The sequence below is a fragment of the Leguminivora glycinivorella genome, chromosome 15 (assembly GCF_023078275.1).
Source record: "Leguminivora glycinivorella isolate SPB_JAAS2020 chromosome 15, LegGlyc_1.1, whole genome shotgun sequence".
Classification (NCBI taxonomy): Eukaryota; Metazoa; Arthropoda; class Insecta; order Lepidoptera; family Tortricidae; genus Leguminivora; species Leguminivora glycinivorella.
Genome location: NC_062985.1, coordinates 20,067,148 through 20,094,527, shown reverse-complemented (window position 1 = coordinate 20,094,527; position 27,380 = coordinate 20,067,148). Strand labels below are relative to the sequence as shown.

The 27,380-nt window shown below is 39.7% G+C and overlaps 3 protein-coding genes across 3 annotated transcripts; 1 reads left to right on the top strand and 2 right to left on the bottom strand.

Moving 5' to 3' along the window:
- Window positions 1–633: 633 nt before the first annotated feature.
- On the top strand, window positions 634–11,103 carry LOC125233921 (collagenase-like). Its single transcript, XM_048140093.1, has 5 exons — window positions 634–946; window positions 4,255–4,522; window positions 9,352–9,450; window positions 10,076–10,272; window positions 10,947–11,103. Exons 1-5 carry the CDS (start codon window positions 758–760, stop codon window positions 11,055–11,057), a joined length of 864 nt encoding a protein of 287 aa, XP_047996050.1. The 5' UTR covers window positions 634–757; the 3' UTR covers window positions 11,058–11,103.
- Window positions 11,104–13,623: 2,520 nt separating this feature from the next.
- On the bottom strand, window positions 13,624–17,036 carry LOC125233911. Its single transcript, XM_048140083.1, has 2 exons — window positions 16,925–17,036; window positions 13,624–16,311 (listed from the first exon to the last, which is right to left on the bottom strand). Exon 2 carries the CDS (start codon window positions 15,922–15,924, stop codon window positions 14,227–14,229), a length of 1,698 nt encoding a protein of 565 aa, XP_047996040.1. The 5' UTR covers window positions 15,925–16,311; window positions 16,925–17,036; the 3' UTR covers window positions 13,624–14,226.
- Window positions 16,385–20,374, bottom strand: LOC125234234. Its single transcript, XM_048140442.1, has 3 exons — window positions 19,408–20,374; window positions 18,734–18,988; window positions 16,385–17,045 (listed from the first exon to the last, which is right to left on the bottom strand). The coding sequence occupies exons 2-3, from the start codon at window positions 18,892–18,894 to the stop codon at window positions 16,385–16,387; spliced, it is 822 nt and encodes a 273-aa protein (XP_047996399.1). The 5' UTR covers window positions 18,895–18,988; window positions 19,408–20,374.
- Window positions 20,375–27,380: the final 7,006 nt, after the last annotated feature.

Here is a 27,380-nt window from a genome sequence, read left to right as displayed (position 1 = left end):
TATATAACTTATCAGCTACGTACATAACTATACATAGTATACACTACACGACCATCGGAAAAATGATCGTCGAATCAACATCCCACATGGCGGTTATCTCGTGAGCCAAGTCTAGTTCTTTGTTTCATTATTATTATAATGTTGTCTGAGTACTAACAACACAAGTCTTCTTGAGTTTACCGTGTGGGACTCAGTCAATTTGTGTAAGAATAATTCTTAGTCAGGGATGTTTGCTATTTATATAAGTATGTATTTATCTATTTAAGTATGTATATGGTCGCTTAGCACCCTTACTACAAGCTTTGCTTAGTTTGGGGCTAAGTTGATTATGTGTAAGGTGTCCCCAATATTTATTTATTACATTTTTTATTTATTATTTGTCACTAGAATTGTGCAAATTGTATTGTTTAATGATGAATACAATTACATCAATAAAAACACTTTATAGTTCAAGTGCGTACATACATATGAAGATAACATCAAATAATTGATATTCTGATTTCCAATAACGAATCGACAATCATTTGATAAGATATTTATCTAAAGATTACACATTTACAATTAACTTTTGAATGCCATACCTCACTTATTATCTCGTAGTATGGAAATACATTATTACACGTATAGTCAAAACAACTCAATTTTGAAGTTTATTATTTCTTTCTTAAACCTTTTCCATTTCATTTTAATTAATATACAATACAAAATATAAAAAATACTGCTTTGATATTCCGCATTCTATTTTCGAACACAAAAGATGCTCATTTGTTTTTTATTCATTTGTTTATCAAACATAGTGTCAGGTCAGTTGGTAGATTTGAGTGCGTCTGGGTATCATGATTTAGTGGGAATGCCGAAAGCAAGAGAGATCTTGCGAGCAGAGAGTGTGGTAGGGAGAATAGTGGGGGGTTCGCAAACGGCTACAGCTGATGCATATCCGTATAAGGTTAGTATTCTTACAATTAGTACCCTTTTAGTAAGATTTTTACCTTCCTGGGAATCGTAAATGTGTAGTGTAAGGTGTAGGCGATAGGCTGGCATCTGTCACTGCAATATTATGTCGTTACCTTTTAGCCCCTTAATTGCCAACAGTGGCACTGAACCTCGCGCAGTTTCATGTTCTCTGCCTACCCCGTTGGGGAACACAGGCGTGAGCATGTAAGTATATGTGTACAAATCATATAAACTTCCATTCCCCTGTTGCTGTGTTTTCTCCGATTGTATTTTGTGTGAACTCCGAGTATATTTATAATGTACTAGCTTTTGCCCGCGGCTTCGCTCGCGTTAGAAAGAGACAAAAAGTAGCCTATGTCACTCTCCATCCCTTCAACTGTCTGCCCTTAAAAAATCACGTCAGTTCGTCGCTTCGTTTTGCAGTGAAAGGCGGACAAACAAACAGACGCACACACTTTCCCATTTATATTATTAGTAGTAGTAGTATAGTATGGATTTTGTCTTAATTGGTAACCTGTGTAAGAGGTCATAAACATTCAGAAAAACTCTCTTTTAAATAAATTGTAACACGGATCGAAAGAAAAGTAGCCTTTCTTCTGTTTGACAATGACATTCTTATTCGGTAGTGTGTGCATTTCTTTCATAAGTTATGTGGTTCTGTGCATCTCGCTCGAACTTGCATATTTGACATATTTGTTCGAGCAAGATACAAGCAAACTACCTATGCAGACGTTAGCGAATATCAAAATCGTGGCAACGCTACCATTGCGCGACATTGCAACTGAACTGCAACTTTCGAACGTATTGGAAACTTTGTCCCAACTAACTTCTAACCGAGGAGACTTTTCAATTCTGTAAAGTGTCTAGAAGAATTGAATTTATAACTGAACATGCCGCTGGGAGACTAATTCGATCTTGCATTTTGATGTCAATATTTGACGACTTGGCCCTTAGCCGAATGGCATTTCTGCGAAACGAAACGCCATAGAAACGCCGCAGAAATGTAGTCTGGCTCTGTCGCGCCAATAGTCAAGAGCGATAGAGATAGATAGCTATGAAAGAAATATTATAAAATAAAATAAAAAATATTTTTATTACCATAACACAAAAATAGTACAGCAATGGAAAAAAAAGCAAAATAAAAAGGTAAGTAATAATTATGCAAATTCACTTAAGCCACAGAGAACCTCCTATAGAGCGCCAATATTGTAAATTTTGTGCGTGCTACAAATCACCAGTGCTTGGGGCGCGAGGAGCGGGAGGGGAATGTGTTTAGCGCGCGTTTCAAGGACGGCAGGCAGTCGCGCCAGATGAAAAGGGACAGAAGTATGACTGTCCCTCTACTGTCGCGTAAGTTGACCTATGCCGGCTCTGAATAAATTATAAATACGACTTATTTGTGGAATGTAATACCGTCCGTTTTTAAATTTGAACTTCTTGTTACCTTTCCACACCATTTCACACTACAGGTGGACGTCTTTAAGGCATCAAAATACCCTTTTTCAATTTTTTTATTGCGATAAACACGAGCTGCTTTCGGGTCGGTTACTTGGTCGTTACTGATCGGGCACGGCGAGCGCCCGCACTTATATCATGGCAAATACAAGTAAGGCTGGTGACCGCGAGTCGTCTTGTAATGGATGTCTATAGGGGTTGGTCTGTGACTTAAGCTGTTACGAAACCGTTCAAAAATCACCCTGATTTTTGATCCTGTATTGACTAAGTTAATTATTTTTGTTATTAAAATCAATTTTCAATTTTATAAATTTAATAATAATCATTCATTTTAATTCTAATTCATTATCATGTAACTGTTGACATTTCAATTTGTATATTCTTTCATTAAAATATTCAATATTGTATTCAAGTTGACATTACGCATTGCAAATCATCAGTATTAATTTATTCAGTTTTTATTTAATGTTCATTAATAATTCTATAATTCATGTATACTACTTGCATATTTTTCAAATAAAATATTCATTGGAATGTATAACTGAAATCATATTTCGAATCACTTATTCATAAATGGCAATATTCAAAATTCAAATCTGACAGCTTTTTAGAGCTTTCAAAAACTTACTGTTACTGTTCGTTATTCCGCCTCCAACGACATTCACTGTACCACTTTCTTTGTATTCTCTCACAATTTGGGATTAAACCAGCACAAACTACAGTCCGCTTATTATTTCACCATCACTACGAAGACCTGAGACCAGCGAAGATATTGCAAAGCTAAGTACATTATCGTGAGTGTTTGTGCATTCGGCTACGCACACAAATTGTCGTTGTATGTGTGCGTGATGATAATTATATTATGTCTCACTATTTGTTCGCATGTACACAGACATGGAAATGATGCGCGTGTATTGCTCAATAGCCCAATAGGAGCGTTCATCTACAAATGTGTGAGTTCAAGAACATGCAACAATCCATACACTTATTTAACATTATAAATGGGAAAGTGTGTGTGTGTGTCTGTTTGTTTGTCTGTCTTTAACGGCAAACCGGAGCGACAAATTGACGTGATTTTTAAGTGGCGATAGTTGAAGAAATGGAAAGTAAAATAGGCTGTTTTTTGTTTCTTTTTAACCCACCACTTCCCTAAAACGGGGGTGGGAGTTGGTATAAAACATTCCACAATTTTCGAATTTAACGCGAGCGAAGCCGTGGGCAAAAGCTAGTACAATATAAATCGACCGTCATGTCCGATCTCCTCCCTTGCTATATCTATGTTTTTAGGGTTCCGTAGTCAACTAGGAACCCTTATAGTTTCGCCATGTCTGTCTGTCTGTCCGTCCGTCCGTCCGTCCGTCCGCGGATAATCTCAGTAACCGTAAGCACTAGAAAGCTGAAATTTGGTACCAATACGTATATCAATCACGCCAACAAAGTGCAAAAATAAAAAATCGAAAAAAATGTTTTATTAGGGTACCCCCCCCCCCCTACATGTAAAGTGGGGGCTGATATTTTTTTTCATTACAACCCCAACGTGTGATATATTATTGGATAGGTATTTAAAAATGAATAAGGGTTTACTAAGACCGTTTTTTGATAATATTAATATTTTCGGAAATAATCGCTCCTAAAGGAAAAAAAGTGCGTCCCCCCTCTAACTTTTGAACCATATGTTTAAAAAATATGAAAAAAATCACAAAAGTAGAACTTTATAAATACTTTCTAGGAAAATTGTTTTGAACTTGATAGGTTCAGTAGTTTTTGAGAAAAATACGAAAAACTACGGAACCCTACACTGAGCGTGGCCCGACACGCTCTTGGCCGGTTTTAATACATTTCCAGGCCGGTATCGTTGTGACCCTCACCTCAGGCTGGACATCAGTATGCGGTGGCTCTCTCCTCTCCGACACCAGAGTTCTCACTGCCGCCCACTGCTGGTGGGACGGCCGGAACCAAGCGAGAACCTTCACTATAGTCCTGGGTTCTTTGAAGCTCTTCTCTGGAGGAACCAGGGTGGATTCCACAGCTGTGACTGTCCATGCTTCTTGGAATCCGGATGATGTTCTGTTCGATGTTGCCATGGTGAAGATTGGTAGCGTCAAGTTTAACAGTAAGTGTTATTTTTTAATTTTTCATGCACATTTTGGTGGAATCTTAGATCAAAGATCAAATGAAATTATTTTCTCATAAATATTTTAATTGGTATTTTTTAAGTAAGTAGTCTCACTACTGTTATACTATGAACGTTAAATAAATATCATATATAAAGAAAAACCCAAGCCAAGCCTTCGATAAATTGTGTCAAATACTTGAAAATTTCGACCCTTGCTTTCGTGATCCAATAGCCGAGTGGTTTCATAGGCATCCGTCCGGTTAACGGAGTACGCTAGTTCGATTCCAGCTCGGGACACTTGGAGACCTTGGTTCCTATTTATTTGTATATGACATTTATTTAATGTTAATTTTTGGTAGCTAAGAAGAATAATATATAGTTTATTGTATTTTGTTTGTTGTGCTGGTGGAACAGCCTTAACTAAGCGTGTCAACATCCGCCACGGAGTATCAACGACTGTACACTTGGCTAAGGCCCTGGTATATCAAAAGCTATCATCTAGAGATACCAGGATGAATTTCAAATCCTGAGGATATTTTCAATCACCAGTTGATCTCTAAAATATACAAAACCCGCTAAGTATTTAGGTATCATCCCTGTCCATTAATAATATGCTACCTGACCTAATATTTCGTTGCCAAGGAAACTTCAAAGACATAAGGTTTAAAGACATTTATTCCCATTTAAGATATACATCACTTCCATGAGAACATTGTTGTTACATAAATACATCATGCATTTAACTAGGTTATTGTCACCGTAATTGTTAAGTAGGTAGGTAGACAACACATACCTGCATTAAGACAAGAAAAAAATACTTATGATAAACAATAATTTTCAATAACATGCAAAAAATAATACTAATACAAGTACTAATTAGCAATTTTTTGACATTTAGAATTTGTTCTAGAAGTTTCTAGACTAGTATTTATACAATTTGACATTTTATTGAATTAATTCAATGTAGTTTTAAAACAATATTGTTCATTGCACACATAAATTGCTCTGATATTTAAAACAAGATGATAATTTTACATTGTTAACTATTTAAAAGCCTATTTAAATAAATAATATTTAAATAGATTGATTGATTTTACAGTCTTCGTTTTTTTGCTTATTATGACTAATAGTTATTTGTTTTACAAGGGGGCAAAGCTGTAGTTCAAACGTACGTGTCAATATTGATGCCCGAGCAAGCGAAAGACTCCAAATATTGAACCGCGAGCGTAGCGAGTGGTCCAGAAAGTGGAATCCTGAGCATTGTGAGGGCTTCCAGGCCCGAAGGTTAAACAAACTTTGCCCCCGAGTGAAGCACAAAATTTTTCACCACACATAGATAATATTATGCTAAAATCGTTGGGATGGGCTCTCAACGAGATTCGGTTTCTTACAGCGAGGAAGATAGAGCTATGTAACGGCCCGGCCACGACATTGGTCTAAGCGCGACAGCGGTGAGCGGCAGCCATACGTGCGAATGAAAAGTCCCATCGCTGTGTCTCGCTCCGATGTATGGCCGTTGGCCGCCGCTCACCGCTGTCGCGCTTAGACCAATGTCGTGGCTGAGCCGTAAGGAATGAAGCTATAGTATTAGAACTTTTCAAACCTTACGTAGACTTGCAGATACCTACTGGTCTGAACAATTTGTCCTGTGTGGTGACGGGTTAACGTCTAAGTGCGACAGCGGTGAGTGGCGGCCACACATTGGAGCGGGACACAGCGATGGGACTTATCATTCGCACGCCACCGCTCTAAAGTTTGGAGTCCAAACTGCCGCTCACCGCTGTCGCGCTCAGACCATCGTGGCCGGGCCGTAAGGATTTCACCAGGGTTTTTTTTCTTATCATAGGTGTCGTAGAACCTGACTGTCTAATTCTCAATATAATTCTTTCAAACAGTGCATTAAACTTAGCACAAGAGGAATTTAGACAGTATTTACACTCGGTGCCCTTTTATTTTTAATGATTAATATAGTATGAAAGCATCTAATGCTAATTAATATCGTATAAATATACAATATAATATGACATGGTTTTTCGAAATATATCGCGTCAATGACTAAAGTAGCTACCTACTTTCCTTTAAAACATGTTTGAATTAATCTCGCCATTGAGTAAAGTAAGCACTTTATTTAAGATATTTAATTAGTTTAATATAGAAACAAGATTTATATGTAGACTTTGAATGGTACTCAGTAGGCCTAGCACATGATTGCCGCGGGAGTATGTAGCCGCGAGATAGATCACACGTCTTCTCCTAACTGTATTAATCACATAGGGACGGGTAGTCTATCTCGCGGCGACATACTCTCGCGATAATCATGTGGTAACCCTGCAGGTAAAATGTTGTTCGAGAACATTCGAAGGGCGGGCTCATTCAGACATTCCGGTCTGATTTATTAATAACTTGTTCTAGTTTTCGTTTACAGTCTCATTCTGAATTTCAAAACAAGCTTCTTACAATTTTGTCTGAGGTTAGCGCGATAGGTAGTCATGAAAAATAACTGTAAAAATACAAGAAATTATTGACAATATAATTTATTTTTGCATGTGAAAGTAATAGTCCTGCAAAGTAATGCATCCTCTCACTGTACTTATAATCAGTTTACTAGGAACGTCGCGTCGATAGAAATGTTATACCATAGATTAAATATAGAAGATCATACCATCCCATACAATAAAATGCGACCGCCTAAGAACACGCATACACTACACCACACATAGATAGCGCCACAAAAAATGCCTTGTTGCCATCGATTATTTGTAGATTGGCGTTAAGTGTCACTTTCGAACCATAAATATACAAGTATAATCGAAAGCTACAAGACATTTTTCTGTGTCGCCATCTATGTGTGGTGTGGTGTATGAGCGTTCTTAGGCGTTCACATTTTAATGTATGGGATGGTATCTTCTTATATTTAATCTATGATTAATTGATTATACGCGATATAATTCGAATCCATAAACTTGTTTTATGACTGAATATACACTTAAGTGATTCTAGAATTCATAATTTTAATGGAACAAAATGACTTTGAGGAAATTAAGACATTCACATAATTATAGATTGCCGAATGTTAATGTAGCATAAACATTGTTGTTTGGTATAATTCACGATATTTCGAATATTATTTTGTCTGAAAATATATTGGCCTACTATGTATTATTGAGGCCGTGTCATTGGGAAGAAATTGGATGAGCAGAAATTAAATGTTTTTGGCATACATCCCATTATTCGAAGCATATCGCACACATTTTTCGTTAAGCAGAAATGCGCTTTTAGGGAAAAATGGTTACACTAGGTTAGAATTGCGAACTCTACAGATACTCACTGCTCCAGAAAAGTGGGCTAGGTTAGGTTAGAACTGCGACCTCAACAGAAAAGCACCGACAGGGAAAAATGGGTTAGGTTAGGTTAGAACTGCGACCACAACAGAAAAGCACCGACAGGGAAAAATGGGTTAGGTTAGGTTAGAACTGCGACCACAACAGAAAAGCACCACTAGGGAAAAGTGGGTTAGGTTAGGTTAGAACTGCGACCACAACAGAAAATTACCGCTAGGAAAAAGTGGAATGTGGAAAGGGGAATGTATAATGGTAAGATTCGACCTATACTGTTGGTAGGCCAAAATAAATTCGGCAAAACATTAAATCGGAACACTGAGTTATGCACTTAAAATGTATGCGTAAAAATGATTCGGAGCACCAAATTTATGTACAAAGAATATTCGGACAAATCACAATCTGCCTAAACAGATTATGCTGAACTTGACTATGCCATAGCAGTTTATGCACAAAGCCAATTATGACTAAATCGATTATGCACAATAAAATTATTCATAAAAAAATTATGCCACAACAGGGTGAACCTCGGTTAGGAAGTGTTCTTTTTATAAGTTAATACTGTTTTATTCTTTGGCGATATAAACGCCACATGCCTTCGTGTCACTTTTATAAAAAAATACATTAATACTTTGCTAATTTTTACTAAGTTCGAATATTCGATATAATAGAAATTAACGCTGCGAAAAACGACGTTTTTATTTAGAAATCCTACTTAAAAACGAAAATTTAACACGAAACACGAATAAATATCCAATTTCCAACAGCAATTAATAAACAAACGTACAAAAACAGTTAGCAATACAAGTTCAGCGGCGTCTGTTTGTGCTCGTAAATTACCAACTAACGTGATATTTAACCAGCTGTACACATAAGGTACGGTCCGCATCTGTAGTAAAACCTAAAATAATGCACCTAAAGTATATTGGTACCATGTACGATTTCAGCAACATAAATACTATATAAGATTTTTTGAGCCACGCCTCACCCCTATTTTGTTTGCAACAAGCAACAAGCAATAAATGCAAAAATAATAGCAATGCTTCCTTAACTATACTTATCAATACAAACCAAGATAATGGAAAAAACAGTTGTATTGTAATGCTTTATTGGTGTATTTGCAAAACCATTTATTTAGGTATAAAAACTTTTAAATTATAGATTCGTTTTGCCAAATCTTTATTAGAAATGTTTCAGCAAAACAAATTATTTTTATAATTTGAGGAATCCGAAAGCTATAGAAAATAAATCTTCTATATCATCAATTCAATTCAATTCTAAATATTCGTTATTCGAATAAGTTTGCGATAAGCAATTTTAAATAATCTACAACGTAAAATTATTACCTTATTCTAAATATCAGACCATATCCATCCATTCTCCTTGACTTGGAGATTTTCTTATAATTGAGAGGCACATAAGTATGTTTAATTGTTTATGTTTGTTATAGTTGTTTATTTACAGTAGTATATTATTGTTTATATACAGATAATATCCAACCGATCCCGCTGCCGTCGGCAGCAGACGTGAACCAAGATTTTTCCGGTGTCACCGCCGTTGCCGCCGGTTTTGGAAAGACCAGTGATTGTGAGTAAATTAAAAAAATGTATTGTTCTTTAGTCGGATAGACTACCTACTGCCAGGTGGTATCTGTGTACTGTAATCTTGTAAAGAATTAATTATGGGAGATGCGAAAACACATTGCTTTCCCCTAGAGTTGAAAGAGCCTGTCAGACATACACCAGAGAATTTTCGACAGGTACCGCGGCGGTTGGGTGGTCTAGTGGTAATCGTTGTCTGGAAGAAATCGCTCTTTTGCGATAAGACCGCCTGTTGTTTACCTTTGTTTATGTTGCTTCTTTATTTTGTATTGGTATTTTTTCGAGGTGTGCAATAAAGAGTATTTGTACTGTATTGTAAGTAAATTAGCCACATGAGCTAGCGACCTATCAATTCACAGGGTCAGCTATCGGTGGACGTGGTCACTTTTTCTTTAGTGTCATCATCATTATCCTCCTGGCGTTATCCCGACTTTCACCACGACCCATGGGAACCTGGGGTTTTTATTTTATCTATTTATTTAAAAGTGATTTTAAAATTGTCCAACTCAGACAAACCTGAAGTGATGGTGTGCACGGTCCTTGTTTAGTAGTAGAAATAAAAATCTATGTGTTTATATGTTTATTCTCAATAATGTTCTCTTTCATTCCAGCCCAAAACAGCTTCCCAACCACAACTTCCCTTCACCACGTGACCCTGCAGGTCATCACGAACACCGTTTGCCAGAAGAGTTTCGATGTGCCCATACATGGCAGCCATCTTTGCACGAACGGGGTCAATGGGTTCGGGACATGTGACGGCGACTCTGGAGGTCCACTGACTACTGTGTGGAATAATCAGAGGATTCTGGTTCGTATGAAGACTTTACAGTTTACATACAATAGTTGCATGCTCGGCTTAAGGCTAAGCTTCAAGATCGAGTGAGGAATGTCGAGATCCAATGCCGCACCAAGGTGCGGGACGTGGGTGACGTCATTTCCAAACTCAAATGACATTGGGCGGGGCATGTTGCCAGGCAGAGTGATGGCAGGTGGACCAAAATGTCGACCGAATGGTGGCCGCTATCGGATGTAAGAAGCGCCTGGCATCCTTTGGCTCGTCGGGTGGACAACATTCGAAACACTGCGAGGCACTTCTGGATGACATTAGCCCAGGACCGGGATAAGAGGCGTACACGAAGGGAGGCCTATGCTCAGCAGTGGCCGATTAATGGCTGAAACCACCTAAACATGAATCCAAGTCTCTCGTCAAAAAGAAAAGTTCAGCGGGAAGATAGAAACTGTAAACTTTTTAGTTCTTGTCCCTCGATTTCAACGAATCTATACTAAATTTAGGAAAAGTATAATTCTGATATTTAAAAATACACGTTTATACATCGCGTTCGGTGACATGTTTCAACTTTCGACTCATGCCGCTAAATGTTGAAGCCGAATTAAGAACTTAAAATTTTAATTTTACAATTGACTTTTAAAATAGAAATCTGCCACCGGACACCTTGTATAATTAAATAAGTTTCTTTCTAGATTGGTGTGACGTCATTCGGCATTGGCGACCGCTGCCAAGGAGGATATCCTTCGGTATTCAGCAGAGTCACTGCATATCTTAATTGGATACAAGGGAATATGTACTCGTAAGAAGATAACAACACTGAGCAAAATATAATTACTGTTTTTTATACACACCTATATAGTTCTCATTTTTTTTATACCGCGTCGGTGGCAAACAGGTACACGGCCCGCCTGATGGAAAGCGGTTACCGTAACCTATGGACGCCCGCAACTCAAGGGGTGTCACGTGCGCGTTGCCGACCCATTAGAAACTTGCACACTCCTTTTTTGAAGAACCCCATAAGTAGTTCATCGGGAATACCTCGACAGGGAGCTCATTCCACAGCCGGAGCATTCGTGGGAGGAAATTCCTCTGAAACCGCACGGTGCGCGACCATTTAGGTTGCAAGGTGTGTGGATGAGCGCCCTGTCGCCCTGTCATTTCCCACCCTAGATATTGATATGAGGAAAAATTATACTTCTATTGAGCAAAATAGTTAGAATTGTTCAAAAATATTTGCAGTAATCAGGACTACATAGGATGAATAGTAAGGACCAACCATACTTCTCATAGTCATAGTACCTTTGAGTTCACAAGAAACAACTTTTATTTATTTATTTATTTTATTTAAACTTTATTGCACAAATTTACAAAAAAAGAGTACAAATGGCGGACTTAACTTAACTTAACTTTTATTATAGGACCAAAGTTGAAATTGCTAAAAAAAATTATTGTTTCATAGAATTGAGCGGCATTACGTAAAAGTCACTAATGCAAAGTATGGGTGGACCTTAAAATTTCAACCTGTATTTGTATGAAAAATCAGATTTTACAGAGCGGTCCTATTCCGTTTTAATTGCCAAGCAAAGGAGTAAAGCAAACAAACATGTCATAGGTCTAAAGAAGGGTAAGTAAACATACTTAGCGTTAACTAGGCCTGAGTAACGATGCTCTACGTCATATCTTGTTACATAAAGGTGACATTTATTAGAGCAATAAGTAAATTACTACAGATTATAATTTTGTTATCTATCTACCTAAATATAAGTAGGTATGTAAAACTAGTGGCTCTGTAAGCTGGTAGTAGACATATGCCATATGAGTTAAAAACGCAAAAGTGTATAATCACTTCGTTCTTAATATCATTATCACAAGTTGAGTTAAGTCACGATGGTCTTAAGCGCCATACGTGATATTGGCGCTTAAGCCTTTTATAGCAATTTCTACATTTTTAATTATTTCTATAATCTGGCTTGAAAAAACATAGTTTCTGGTCACTAACTTTCACAAGAATAGGTTGAGATTTGCGACCCGTGGAGGAGAGCGTCCGGACATACGAAAAGCGAATAAAGTTAAACCGTAGACCTATCTACCGCAGCAGTCAACGTAGACTTACGATGTCGTTACGGTAAATGAAACCTAAATATACGAGTATATAATATATTAATATTTGGGAAAACACACGGCAGCGTCAGAGAAAAACCGTGAGCGCTCAAACAAACGTATGAAATCTTTTCTGCTACGGCTTTTTAATTGTCATTGGCTACCAAAATCACTCCCAATTTTCGACTTTGTGAAATTGGTCACTTTGAAAATAAAAATGAAGCAGTTGAATTTTACAGCAATAATAAAGCTACTACTTTGCTAGAGTGGCACGGATTTCAAGATTTCTTCAACTCTTATAAAATATTTCAAACGAAAACAGAATAACAATTCGTCCACGCATATGTCGACACTTAGATTTGAAAGAAACATTTTTTTATTAGAATATGAACTTTACTATAAACGCAATAAATATTGTTTCACAACGAGCAATGGTACAAGATACGAGTTACTTGAAGTACTGGTTGGTATTAAAGTATGAACCAAAGGGTAATAAGTTGCTAAAAAGCTGCAATCCATTTTCAACTCCAATTCAAAGTCTTTGAGTACAAATCTCATTAGCACATTTTTGCTGTAAGTCTTAATAAATTCGCGTACGCAAGGTGTCGCACGTGTTCAGTTCGCAAAGAAAATCCCAAAGTTCCAAAAGTTGCCTAAACAAAGTGCGCACTTTTAGAAGTGCTAGGTTTGCGGCGGCACGGGACATTATTAATGTAATATCATTAAGAGCCTACGCCATTTTCTAAAATGTGGCCGCCCGTAACTTCCAAAGTAATTTCTTAGGACACAAAAGTTGATTAAATGTGCAATTCCCGAAAAGTTTGTACATTTGGATCACGTCTCCGATTTTGATAAAAATTGGTATGTACCAGATTTTTATACATTTTCGGTAACAAAAAAGGAAAGTTTCATACAACCAACCTAGGACATTTTGGGAAACCTAGTGGATCTTGCTCAGCATCATGAACTCTATCAGCCTACCAATTTTTATCCAAATCGGAGACGTGATCCAAATGTACAAACTTATCGGGAATTGCTGAAATAGAGTTAAGCCAAGATTATTTGTGTACGCTACACGGCCAGGTCCTGGACCCGCCGGTCTGGTACACCGAAGAAATGGTGCTCGTAGCCGTCGACGCGTCGTCTCCGGCCCCTCACACCTAGGCTGGACCACCACGCTCTTTTAAGGTCCAGAGCGAGGACCGGCGCCGTCCCCGAAGCTACCTCGGCCAGGGGATGGTATCTGGGCGTTGAATCAAACCACTGGGCTCAACTAACACTTATTTTAATGCAACGAGTTACACCTTAGACACTATTTTAACGCGCGTCGCGATACAAAAACAGCAAACTTATACAAATCGTTCTCAACGCATTTTTACCGTGCTTGTTCTTACAAGCTCACAGGTCAACACAAAACTTCAACTCTCGCCGCGAGAGGCAGCACTCACTCCTATATTAGCCAATACTGAATCACGACCAATGATGTCGCTCGATACTTCGTAGTTACAACTAGCCTCGCTAGATGGCGCGCGGAACGCCATTGCGCTTCGAATTGCATGAACATCCTGGGGCCCCCAGGGGGGAGATTGACCTGAAGACTTGAAGCTGTTCAATTGTCTCGTTCTAGAGATCAAGTGAACAAAACAAACAAATTAAAAATTCAGATACAAATACTACATGTGGCATCTAGCAAGAAGTGATCTGTGACCATTAGATACATCTTCACACAATTGTTACATCAGTGAAATTAAACTTAAGGTAAACTATTTACTAGGTTGTTAGTTACAATGGTTCCCTGGTGGAACTCAAACAGACATACGTTAGTAGCAATATTTCAATTTACATTTATAATGAATTACTCCTTATGATTAATTACAGTTCCATGGGCAATTTACATAATTTAACAACAGGACGAACGAGTTCGCCTCCCTGAGTTTTTAATTTTACCGATCTGACAACATCGTCGGATTCTTTGAATATTTGTATTACTCTACCCCTACGCCATTGTAGAGGTGGCGTATTGTCATCTTTAATTAGGACTAAATCATTAATTGCAACATTAGGTACATGCCTATTCCATTTATTACGTGATTGTAAATTGTTCAAATACTCAAAATAATATTTAGCCCAAAATTTCTGAGTTATAGCTTGTACAAATTGGAAATGTGATAACCGTGACATATGTGTGTCCTTCCATGAAGGTTCAGGTAATGAAACTAACGGCTGACCAATCAAAAAATGACCTGGACTGAGAATTTCCAGGTCACAAGGATCCTCTGACATTGGAACCAGCGCTCGAGAATTAAGAACCGCTTCTATCCGACAGAAGGCCGTATACAGTAATTCAAAGGTTAGGATCCGATCTCCTATTTCCCGTTTAAGCAGATTCTTACTACTCTTTACGGCCGCTTCGACTAATCCAGACATGTGGGCAGCGCCTGGAGGGTTGAATTCCCAGCGCACGTCTTGACGACGAAACTCATCCGCCAGGACGGTTTCATGGTCAAGTAAGAACTGATTAACCTCACGGAGGTATGAGCTAGCACCTTTAAAATTCGTACCTTGATCACTACGGACGAGGGAGGGCAGCCCTCGTCGACTGACAAACCGTGTGAACGCAGTGATGAAAGCCTCGGTGCTCAGCGACGAGACGAGCTCTAGATGCACTGCCTTGGTACCTAGGCATACAAAAACACACAGGTAAGCTTTAACTGATTTAGCATTCCTAAGTTGGCTGGCCTTAACCAGATAAGGGCCAGCAAAATCCGTTGCAACGCCGGAAAATGGACGCGCGGCCGTGACACGGTCGGCGGGCAGGTCGGCCATGAACGGCGCCTGCTCGGTCGCGCTGAACCTGAAGCATGGGGTACAGCTGTGGATGACGCGAGCAACCTGACGTCTCGCTGACGGGATCCAATACCGCTGTCTCAATATATTAATCAGCGCACTGGTCGATGCGTGACAATGTATTCGGTGATAATGTTGCATCAACAACTGAGTCCATCTATGATCCTTCGGAATAAGCAATGGGTGCTTCGCTTCATAGCGCAGGCTTGAATTACGGAGTCGGCCGCCGACTCGAATAAACTGGTCTTCATCTACGAAGACGCTTAATTTCTGGAGAGACTTGCATACTAATTTTCCTTTTTTCAGCAAGATGGCTTCATCCTTGTATGCATCCAACTGGACCTTCTTGATCCAGTGGCTCGTAGCGGCACGATTTTCATCTATAGACAGGGTCTGGTTCAAGTTTCGTTGCTGCTTCGGCAAACGAATATTCTTGCAAAACCGTAAAATGTATGACGTTACATTTATGAGCTTACTATAAGAGCTCACTCTGGATAGTAGGCAGTCTTCCCATGACTGCTCTTCAGCGACGACATGTACCAATTGTTTGAACCCTGGCAGCTCAGGTGACATGGTGACTGGCATCGTTGGCCACTGAGATTCCTCCTCGAGTAGCCAGTCTGGTGACCACCACAGCTTGCACTTGAGGAGCCTTTTCGCTGTGGTTCCCCGCGACGCGACGTCGGCCGGGTTCAACTCACCCCGGACATAGCGCCATGTCATTAGTCGCTTCGACTGTTGAATGTCTTGTACTCTATTACATTCAAATGTTTGGAGCAGGTGTGGCTTAGTGTTTAACCAACACAACGTTATCTTGCTATCGGACCATGCATTTATGCTGTCAATATCAAGTTCATCTTAATAGGCCGCTGCGGCGTGATTCAGCAATTTATAAACCATATGAGCCGCGTTTAGCTCATTCTTTGGAATGGTTTGCTTGGTCTTTTTCGACGCAACTCTAGTCTTAGCTATAATTAGTCGTACCATGACGTTTCCAGCGGCGTCTGCTGTCCGGAGGTATACGCACGCTCCGTAGCCCATCTCAGACGCATCTCCAAAACCGTGGAGTGAATATGATACCGATCCCGGTAGCGCGACGCATCGAGAGATCTGTAAGTGAGACAAATGGTTTAAATCCTGAACCATTTCGTTCCATTGACTTTCTTGAACCTCCGTGAGGGGTTCATCCCACGTCATTCCATCTGAAAAAAGTGATTGCATAAACAGTTTGAATCTGTAGGACGATGGGAGCACAGTATCCGCAAGGATCATATAATCGAGCGATAGTACTTAACACGCTTCGCTTGGTTATCGCTTGCCCTAGGGGTACGTTGATTTGATATGACATTGTGTCGTTTATCGGGTTCCATTGGATGCCTAATACCTTTATGAGGCTCTTATCTTCTGCGTCGAATTGATGAGGTATCTCACAATATTCCTGTGGTAGGTCCTGCAGTAACTCGCGACAGTTGGACGACCATTTTCTAAGTTCATACCCAGCACTGCTCATGAGATCTGTGAGCTCCGATTTTAGCTGCTGGGCCTCCGCAATTGACTCTGCTCCCGCCAGTACGTCATCAACATATACCTGCCGTCGCACGACGTCTGCAGCTGGGGAGCCTGGATGCTGAGCTTGCCAATCATTGGCTAATTGTATTAGCGTCCTTATTGCGACAAAGGGGCTTGACCGTAGCCCGTAGGTATTAGTATTTAACTCATATACCTGTAGGTCCTGCGACGGATCCTCACGCCACAGGATCAGCTGATAGCGCCTATCGTCGGGGTGTATCCACGTCTGCCTGAACATCATGCGGATGTCGGCCGTGAAGACAAACTGGTGTCGTCTGAAATTCAACAATATCTTGGTAATATCATTCTGGAGCGGCTTTCCTGAGTGAAGACACTGATTTACAGATATTCCATTGCTACTTTGAGATGCCCCATTGAATACCACTCTGAGCTTATCAGAATCCCTCTTAAAAATACCATGATGTGGAATTATAAAGTGTTCTGAATCAAATTGATAGTTTGATTTCGACATATGTCCTAATGACTCATATTCTCGCATGAAATCCCTGTATTTCTCAGCAAAGACTGGATTCTTGGCTAGCTTCGCCTCTAATGAATAAAACCTGCGTGCGGCAATGGCCCTCGACTCACCGAGTGCGGGTCTGTCTGTCAATAAGGGCAGCCGTACCATGTATTTGCCGTCAGGCATACGTGTAGTATTGGAGGTATACAACCTTTCACATTCGACATGCTGCGGATGCTCCACCGGATCCTCTGGAGGCTGCTCGACCTTCCAGAACTTCTCAAGTACCTCCTCGAGGCGTGTCGCATGGACTCCATAGTCCTCGACGGACGTCCCTCTCAGCTGCTTCGTTGAGATGTCAGCGGGATGCTTCCACAAAGCACCCATCAGTACATGGCCAAAGCACGTTCCATAGGCCTCCACACCTGGAATGTTAGTGAGAATCTTTGAGCCTGTATATATGTAATTGAGTATATCCAGTCCAAAAATGATATCTACATCTTGAGATACATCAAACTTTGGGTCTGCCAACTTGAGCTGCGTCGCATCTAAGTGACCCTTGAGGTATGCATTTACATATGGAATATTCCCAGTAACTGTATACATAACTGTAGCTATAACGCTAATTATCGGAACTATTTTTCCTACCGGCCTGAATACTACCTTTGCTATTGTCCCGGGGACATTGACCTTTTGATCACCGATTCCAAATATATTAGTACCATTAAACTGTTGGTGCAAACCTACTTCATCTGCAAATGATTTCTTTACTATGGAGCAAGCCGCGCCGGTATCCAGCAAAGATCTAGCCTTAACGTAAGTACCATTACCTGATCTAACAAGAACAATGGCTGTAGGACTGACACGGATGGATGGCGTCATCCACCGTGCCTCTGGTTCACCAACAGTGAGATCATTTCATTGCCGGGGCTCAGGGCTGCGTCGAGTGCCAAAGCGCAAGGAGTGGAAGGTCTCCTGCGCCTGGCGGGCCCTCGCTCCAACCGGCAGGCGTGGAACGTGACCAGCAGCCACCAAAAGAGGTGTCTGGTTTGATAGGGAGGGAGTCCTAGCTTCCTCCACACCCCACGGTAGTGGTGAGCATGATTGTGATGAGTGGGCCTGCTGCGGCCCTCTCTCCTGTGGCGGGGCCGGTCGAGGTGGTGACCGCCGCTGCGGTGGTGATCGCCTCCACGAGGCTGACTGAGCCGGTGGCTGATCTTGCACTCGATGCACAGCCTTTGCAGCTGCTGGTTCCTCAACCGACATGCCTGCCACAGCCGAGCATAACAACGAATTATGCACTGATGATTGGCATGCCGCGCACCAATTGCGCGACATACATTCTCTAGCATAATGAGCGCGGAGACATTTGAAGCAGGCCCCTGTATCTCTAGCCCAGGTTCTGCGCTTCGAGGGTGGCAGTCCCAGGAAAGCGGGGCATTTGTACAGGGTGTGAGCACTGCTCGAGCAATAAGAGCAAGTTGCAAATGAACGATTCACCTGATCATTGGGTTCCGGTTGTGCTGCCAGGACCCGGGGGGCTGCCAGGTGGTGAGCCGGCGCTGCGCCGCCTCGACCTCTAGCAGTGAGTGACCGGCGTGCCGCAGGAGTTCGTTCCACTGCTGCAGGGGAGATCGCCTGCTGCACCCGGCATTGTTCATCTAGTAGCGACACTAGCTGGGTAAGGGTCGGTAGCACTTGCGGATCTGTCCCGTGCCGCTCCTCAAAGAGCGTCTTTACGCGCAGGGGCAACTTCTGTAAAATTAAATGCAGTAATAAATACGACCATTCATCGACAGGTTGCTTCAGTTTCCTAAGCGCCTGGATGGCCTCTCTGAGAGGATCATAAAACTGGGTTCTTAAATTGACACTGGGGCCTCCCACGTTGGGCAGGTTTAGGATCTGTCCTATAAAGGTGTCTACCAGCTGCCTGCTGTTGTGATACCTTTGCTTTAGGAGGTCCAGGGCAACTGTATAGTTGTCGCCATCCATAGGCAAATGTTGAACAATCGATAGTGCCTCACTATTTAACGACGTCCTTAAATAATAGTGTTTTTCCGCGTCGGAAAGCGGTCCCGCATCAACAAGGGACATAAATAAGTCATAGAATGACAGCCATTCAGCTAGGCAGCCTGAAAATGTAGGCAATTGAACTAACGGAAGTTTGACCTTACCTTGATGTTTTGAGGTTGAGGGCCTCCCGGACTCCTCTTCCTCTGATGCCTCATCCAATTGAATGAGGAGTCGATTTACCTCGCTAAATTGCTGCTGGTACAGTAGTCTTTCCTCCTCTGCAAGTTCCGAATCACTCGCCACCAATGACTCGTATGCCGAAACATACGTTTTGTAGGCTTCTCGGAAATGCCTCCTTGCTACGGTCGCGGCGATCGTGCCTGGTCGTACCACAATTGTGCCAGCATAATCCGTTAACATTAAATAACGCGTCTTTAATTGAACCTTTGCGGCTTTTAGCGACATGTTTGCTATGAACACAAATATCTCACAGTAAAGTTAACTCTAAATTGTAACACTTGTTTTCTATATTATAATAGCGATTAACAATATCGATCCGGCAAGTAAATGAATTTGACGTTTAATATGTCAACAACTTGAAGTTTGACGTAACTTAGAGTCTATACACTATGGCCGATTCTGACAGCTGACAGTTGTTCGATGTGAAGTTAGTCACTCAATGTTACCAACTTGGCAACTTAACCGGTAATCTGTTCAATGAAATTGGCACAACACTAATAACCTAAAAACCCATGCGGTTTTGATTTTCACTTCGTTATTTAGCGTCCAACGCACGGAATTTAACACTAAATGCTGGAATGACGCGAATCCTCGATTCTGCTGATTGTAGACCGCTTCGGTCCTGAATCTTGTCCCAATTCGAGGGTTATCTTCCAATATCGTGCTGATAACGATCGTTCCCCTTATGGGTAACACCAAAATGTACGCTACACGGCCAGGTCCTGGACCCGCCGGTCTGGTACACCGAAGAAATGGTGCTCGTAGCCGTCGACGCGTCGTCTCCGGCCCCTCACACCTAGGCTGGACCACCACGCTCTTTTAAGGTCCAGAGCGAGGACCGGCGCCGTCCCCGAAGCTACCTCGGCCAGGGGATGGTATCTGGGCGTTGAATCAATCAATCAATCAATCAAAATATTCTTTATTCAAATAGGCTTACAATAAGCACTTTTAAATTGTCAACAGTGTACAATATTCATCTTATTCTAAATATCAGAGCAATTTATTGGTGCAATAAACAATATTGTTTTAAAACTACATTGATTTAATAAAATGATATCAATCTAAATTGTATAAAAAAATACTAGTATAAAAACTTCTAGAATAAATTCTAAATGTCAAAAAAAAAAAATTGTGTAAAAATACATTGAATTATCAATATCATCATTAATAAGCTATATAATTAATGGTTTTCAGCAATACTTGTATCCCACAGTGTTTCATCATTCATGTAGTCTTGTGTGCTATAGTAGGCTTTAGAGATCAGTATACGCTTTACATAATGTTTAAATCGATTAAAAGACAGTTCAGTGATGGCATTAGGAAGTTTGTTATAAAATCTTACACAATTACCCATGAATGATTTTTTAATTTTATGGAGCCGAGTGAAGGGCACTGCAAGCTTATGCTTATTTCTAGTGTTTATATTATGTACATCACAGTTTTTCTTAAATTTACAAATGTTTTTATGTACATACATAATATTCTCATAAATATATTGACAATGCACTGTCATTATATTAATGTCCTTAAACTTATCTCTAAGTGAGTCTCTATGGTTCATTTTGTATATTGCTCGAATAGCCCTCTTCTGCAGAACAAATATGGTATTTATCTCTGAAGCACTGCCCCATAGTAAAATACCATATGACATAATGCTGTGAAAGTAACTAAAATAAACTAATCGAGCTGTTTCCACGTCTGTTAACTGACGGATCTTGCTCACTGCAAATGCTGCAGAGCTCAGTCTATTCGAGAGGGTAGCAATATGGGGACCCCACTGAAGTTTAGAATCTAAAGTTATGCCAAGAAAAACTGTACTATCTACCAGTTCCAATTCCTCATCCTTCACAACGACACTTGCTTGTTCATTTTTAGCATTACTCGTTACAAACTTAATACATTTAGTCTTTTTCTCATTTAACAATAAGTTATTAACACTAAACCAATTAACTACTTCGGAAATAGCATTGTTTACATTTTCACAAGTTTGTTGCTGACGTTTGACTTTGAAAATAAGGGAAGTATCATCTGCAAACAATACTATATCATGGTGGGTCTTTACAAGATATGGCAGGTCATTAATGTAGATAAGGAACAGGAAAGGCCCCAATATTGATCCCTGCGGTACACCCATAGAGACTAGTGACCCCGGTGAGCGCTGTCCATTCACGTCGACCCTTTGTATTCTATCGTGTAAGTAAGATTTGACTAAATTCAGTGCCGATCCTCTCACTCCATAGTAGTGCAATTTCCTGATCAGTGTTTCATGACAGACGCAATCGAAAGCCTTAGATAAATCACAGAAGATACCCAAGGCATCCTGTGACTCCTCCCAGGCATCGAAAATCTGTTTGATTAGCTCAACACCAGCGTCGGTTGTTGAGCGACCCCGTGTAAAACCAAATTGTTTATTGTGCATTAGATTATTGATGTTAAAATGTTGCAATAGCTGAAATAACACTAACTTTTCAAAAATTTTGCTGAATGTCGGTAACACTGATATCGGTCTAAAATTAGTGGGGTCGGATGTGCTACCAGATTTAAATAATGGAATGACTTTACTGTGTTTCATAAGATCAGGAAACTCACCACAATCAACACTGTTATTAAAGATAACTACCAAGTCAGGCGCTACAATTTCTATTAAAGATTTAACACCATGGACAGAGACTCCCCAAAGGTCACAAGTTTTTTTAACATTAATTGATTGAAATGCCTTAATTATATCTGAGGTACTAACATGTTCAAATACAAGGTCTCTACTACATTCTGTGACATTATCTTCTAACAATGTAACGGCAGATGCAGGTGATGAATTTAAGTGCCTAGTTGTGGAAACTGGTATATCAGTGAAGAACTTTTCAAATTCTGTTGCTACTTCTAAATTGGAATCTACAATTTTGCCATCAATTTTTAATTTCAGTAGTAATCAAACCACTGGGCTCAACTAACACTTATTTTAATGCAACGAGTTACACCTTAGACACTATTTTAACGCGCGTCGCGATACAAAAACAGCAAACTTATACAAATCGTTCTCAACGCATTTTTACCGTGCTTGTTCTTACAAGCTCACAGGTCAACACAAAACTTCAACTCTCGCCGCGAGAGGCAGCACTCACTCCTATATTAGCCAATACTGAATCACGACCAATGATGTCGCTCGATACTTCGTAGTTACAACTAGCCTCGCTAGATGGCGCGCGGAACGCCATTGCGCTTCGAATTGCATGAACAATTTGATTGATAACGATTTTGATAGTCCCGCTTTGGCAGGAGAAGTAAACATCATAATTTCGTCAAAGTGTCATTATAATTCTGTCAAAATCGCTGTCAATTTATCTTGAACTCTTAGTAATCATATTTGTATCACCATGAAATGAATAATACCTATCTCGAGAAAATTAGTGTTTTGATACTTACACTTTAATTTATTCATTTACAGAGTTCCGTACCAGAAAAGGTAATAAAAGAAACCCTTATGGTGCGACTCCGTCCCTCTGCCTGTCTGTCACATTAGATACTAAATATCTCGAGAACTACTTATGCTATCGATTTGAAATTTAGAATAGTTATGAACAATGTTAACTTCTACAAATTGAAAGTATTATTTACAATAGGACTTTAAAATGATAAGATATTTGATAATATGGGTCTCAAGAATCTCAAAACCAATCTAAATCAAGTAGCGTCAGTCCTGCAGACTGCGCCATTTAAGTCGAAATTGATAACATCAACTCCATCAATTTATCAAGGCATTATTGTCGGGAAGTGTTAAGCGTAAATTAATTAATGTTGCGCCGTGAACGGGTTAACTTTATTGCTTTTGGGGAGTTAATATGGTGCTTTTAAATTATGAAGTTGAACCCGACTTCGAATATCGTTGAAGAAACATTCAATATTATGTTTATATTAATCTATGCGACCGGTAGTGACAAATCGGTCTGGTTTAGTTAGTGGCCATCCTACTTGCTAAGCCGATAGTCATGGGTTCTAATCCCGATAGGAGCATTTATTTTTGTGTGATGAACACAACATTTGTTGCCGATTCTCAGTTGTTTGTCATGTATATAATAAGTTTTTACTTTTATGTATTATTTTTATAAGTACATTAATTTTCAATTTAAAATACTGTGCAAATGTCAGTAATAAAGGTTATTTTCTTTAATTTATATTTTTCTGGGTTTTGTAACACAACAGTACAGTACATTGAAACTCAGAACACATATAAAAATTGCAGCCTAAGTTAAATGAGGACTTAGTCCGAGAAGACAACTTTCATTCGTTTGAAAATAGTAGTGTATAAATTATTATTTTCCTTATTAGTTAACTTAATGCTAGTAAATAGTAGTTGTTTAGGAAATAAAATATGAATGCATGCAGTCTAACTATACACTTTTAATTAAATCGTACAATTCCTAATGTAGGTAAATATTAATATTGCATATCGCCACTACTTTAAAAAAAAACTTGTATCTTCGTCTGTCAATGAAAAGAAAATTGTAGTAAGTATGTATGGAATGTATATAGACTTACTGCGTTTTAACTTTGAGAAGCAGCGTGAGATACGAGATTTTTTCAAAGTAGTGACGATATATTTTGCGTAGCGGCATTTTATCTTCTCAGCAACGTTTTGGAGAGGCACGAGTGAGATAAGATAATATCGCACAATATTCAATCACTCAGGTCACAGCTCATGGGAGCCTGGGGTCCGCTTTGACAACTAATCCTATGATTTGGCGTAGGCACTAGTTTTACAAAAGCGACTGCCATCTGACCTTCCAACCTGAAGGGTAACTAGGCCTTATTGGAATTAGTCCGGTTTCCTCACGATGTTTTCCTTCACCGAAAAGCGACTGGGACATATCAAATAAAATTGCGCATATAAATAAGTTCATAAAAACTCAAAAATGCTACGACACTCACGGGAGGGAAATGGGTGGTGATATTTTTAGCCGTCACCATACGGGCAAATATCTAAAATATTCTGGGAAATTTCAGTGTTCATTAATTAATTTCTCTCTTTATACAAGGAATTGTAAAACACACAGGGCACGATTGCGCCCTAGGGTTTAATAGAGATGTGCAAATGACGGGAATTTAACAGGAAATCTACAGTGCAGGACTTTTTTTTCGCGTAAAAAATATATTATGATAAATAATAACTGGTGTTTGCATTCAGGAAAAAAAATAAAAAAAATATATAATCAATAGTTTGTTAGAAAAAAAAAATTCCGGTTCCACATGTGGAACTTCATGCATTAAGCTCAAAAAAGTCGAAAATTATTTCGTTCACATCGTCTAAATAACAATAATTAAGTACAATTCAAACAAACTTGACTTGAAACTATGAGCAAAATAACCATTCCTACAAGTTAGAGGAAGTTAAGCCTTATGCCCATGTCTTAACGACTCTAAAAACGCAAAACATTTTTCGCCTCATTTTTGAACGTAAATGCATGGAGTACCACATCAGGAACGCATGAAGAACCTGTGGCTGGATTCCTCTGTCTATTAGCCATACCTCGGACACTGGCGATCAAATATATTGAAAGAGGCGCATTCCTAGCACACAGTCTTAGCTCGTCGTGTAGGTGAACGCGTACTATGCTTGTATGAGTGTCGTGTTATTTACCTCCGGTTCCTACCTACATTATAATATGACAGGTTGACGGTTCGCGTTTTTGACAGGCGGTAACTGTGAGGTAACCGAGAGGGGGTGGGCGGCGCTTTCAGCGGGGAGCGGGAGTGGCCAATTGGCCATACTGTACGATAGTACTCTTTATTATACTGTGCTATGGGTGCTAAAGCGACGATATACATACTTAAATAGATACATACATACTTAATATACAATTAGACATAGAAAACATCCATGACAGGCACAAATATCTGTGTTCATCACATAATAAAGGCCCTTACCGGGATTCGAACCCAGGACCGCGGCTCAGCAGGCAGGCTCGGACCGACCAACTGAGCCAGACCCGGTCGTCATGATGTGCCTACCACATTCTTAGAGTAATATATTCTTAGAGTATTCTATGTATATAAGTATTTATATATTATATATATCGTTGTCTGAGTACCCACAACACAAGCCTTCTTGAGCTTACGTGGGCCTCAGTCAATCTGTGTAAGAATGTCCTATAATATTTATTTATTTATTTATTTTATTTTTTATTTAATTTGCAATTATAACGGTTGTACCAGATCGGGAACTGTATGCATTGTAGGGTTAAGTGTAATTTTGTAAGTCGTCTAATTTCGAAAGTCGTATAAAAACCACCACATTATTTCCATCATATCTAGTTTCCCCTTTCGAAATTACCCGAGCATTTCTGTGATTCGGAATTACCCTAATGCACTTACCTATGTTTACACCACACTTTTTTAGGTAGTCTTGTAGTCCTGTAGGCCTTTTTGTGAGAGTGAGTAAGTACCGAAAGCAACGTTGGGTAAAAGTTTTCGATTGGTAAAACCATGCGCGGATCCAGGTGGAGCCTAGATTGGCCATACAAATAGACCACGTGGTGACCCCCCCCCCCCCCCGAGGCATGGGCCTTTACCACGTGACCCCCCCCCCCCCCTGGGTGCCAGGGGTAAAATTGCATGCATTTGAAATCAGTATTACTTAAACCATTGTGAATATGGATCTTTGAGAATTTCTCAGGTTTAGGGAAAACTTTTAATTTTTATTACTGAAGAATTGCAGTAAAGTCCCATCCCTACACGAGAATCCATTTTTGAATACATATTTGAACTCTGTGCCCAAATCAGAGCATTATTTTTGGACATTATAAATGTTACTTAATTTCCGGTGCTTCCGTTGTTTGATTTTGAGTGTTTTATTACGTCTTTAGGTTTATCTGAATTTCTCTCGTATGGTTTTCATATTTAAATCATGTCTAACTTATAACACCCCGTCATTTTTGCGTCGGGGGTTAACAAACCACATCTCGAGTTTCCCCTAAAACAATAAAAATCACGTAAGTTTTAATCTACCTGGCAGAGTCAGGTCTTGGCATCAAGTCCGATTGTGTAAACAATGCAGAACTAGCGTCCAAATAGTTCTGACAAACTTGAACACGTTTTATGGATTTTATAATCGGTCAACGTTGGAGACGGTCCAAGCGGGTCCGTTGGTTTATGTTATGGGAGGCAGCGTTCATTATCTAGAGTTCTAGACCGTTCTTTGCTGTGCTGTTCAGCGAATCCACACGCATGCTCCGTTGAAGGTCTACGGGACGCGACAGACAGGGCATTAAGCGTCGCTACTTTCTGGTCTCGCTCATAAATCTTTCGGTCTCACTTAAAACAAACCATCGACACGAGAAGAAGACCGTTCGTTAGAAGTTTACTAAGAAAATTGTGGATTTTTTTGGTTTAAATGAAATATTTGCCCGTGTGGTGACGGGTTAAGAATTTCACCACCCCCTTTCTTCCCGTGGGCGTAGTAGAAGGCGACTGTGGGATATGGGTTAAATTGTGGCGCAGGCGAGAGGCTGGCAACCTGTCACTGCAGTAATATTGATATTAATAAATGTAATTGTCAGCCCATAGAAAAAGTTGATACTGTTACTTATCTTGGAGTTAAAATAGATAAACATTTTTCTTGGTCAGCTCATGTCGATTATATCTGCAGTAAGTTAAGAATTATTTTAGGTAAATTCTATCATTTAAGTTTTAAAGTTCCTTTGAGTACCTTAAAATGTCTTTATATGTGTTTAGTAGACTCCATACTCAACTACGCTCTTGATTGCTATGGTCTAACGTCTAACCTTTAAAAGTAATATTGATAAATTAGAGTTGCTTCAAATTAGATTCCTGAAACTATTAGTTAGTAAAAAGACAAGACACAAGTATAAAAATGACTATAGACAGCTATTTAAAATAT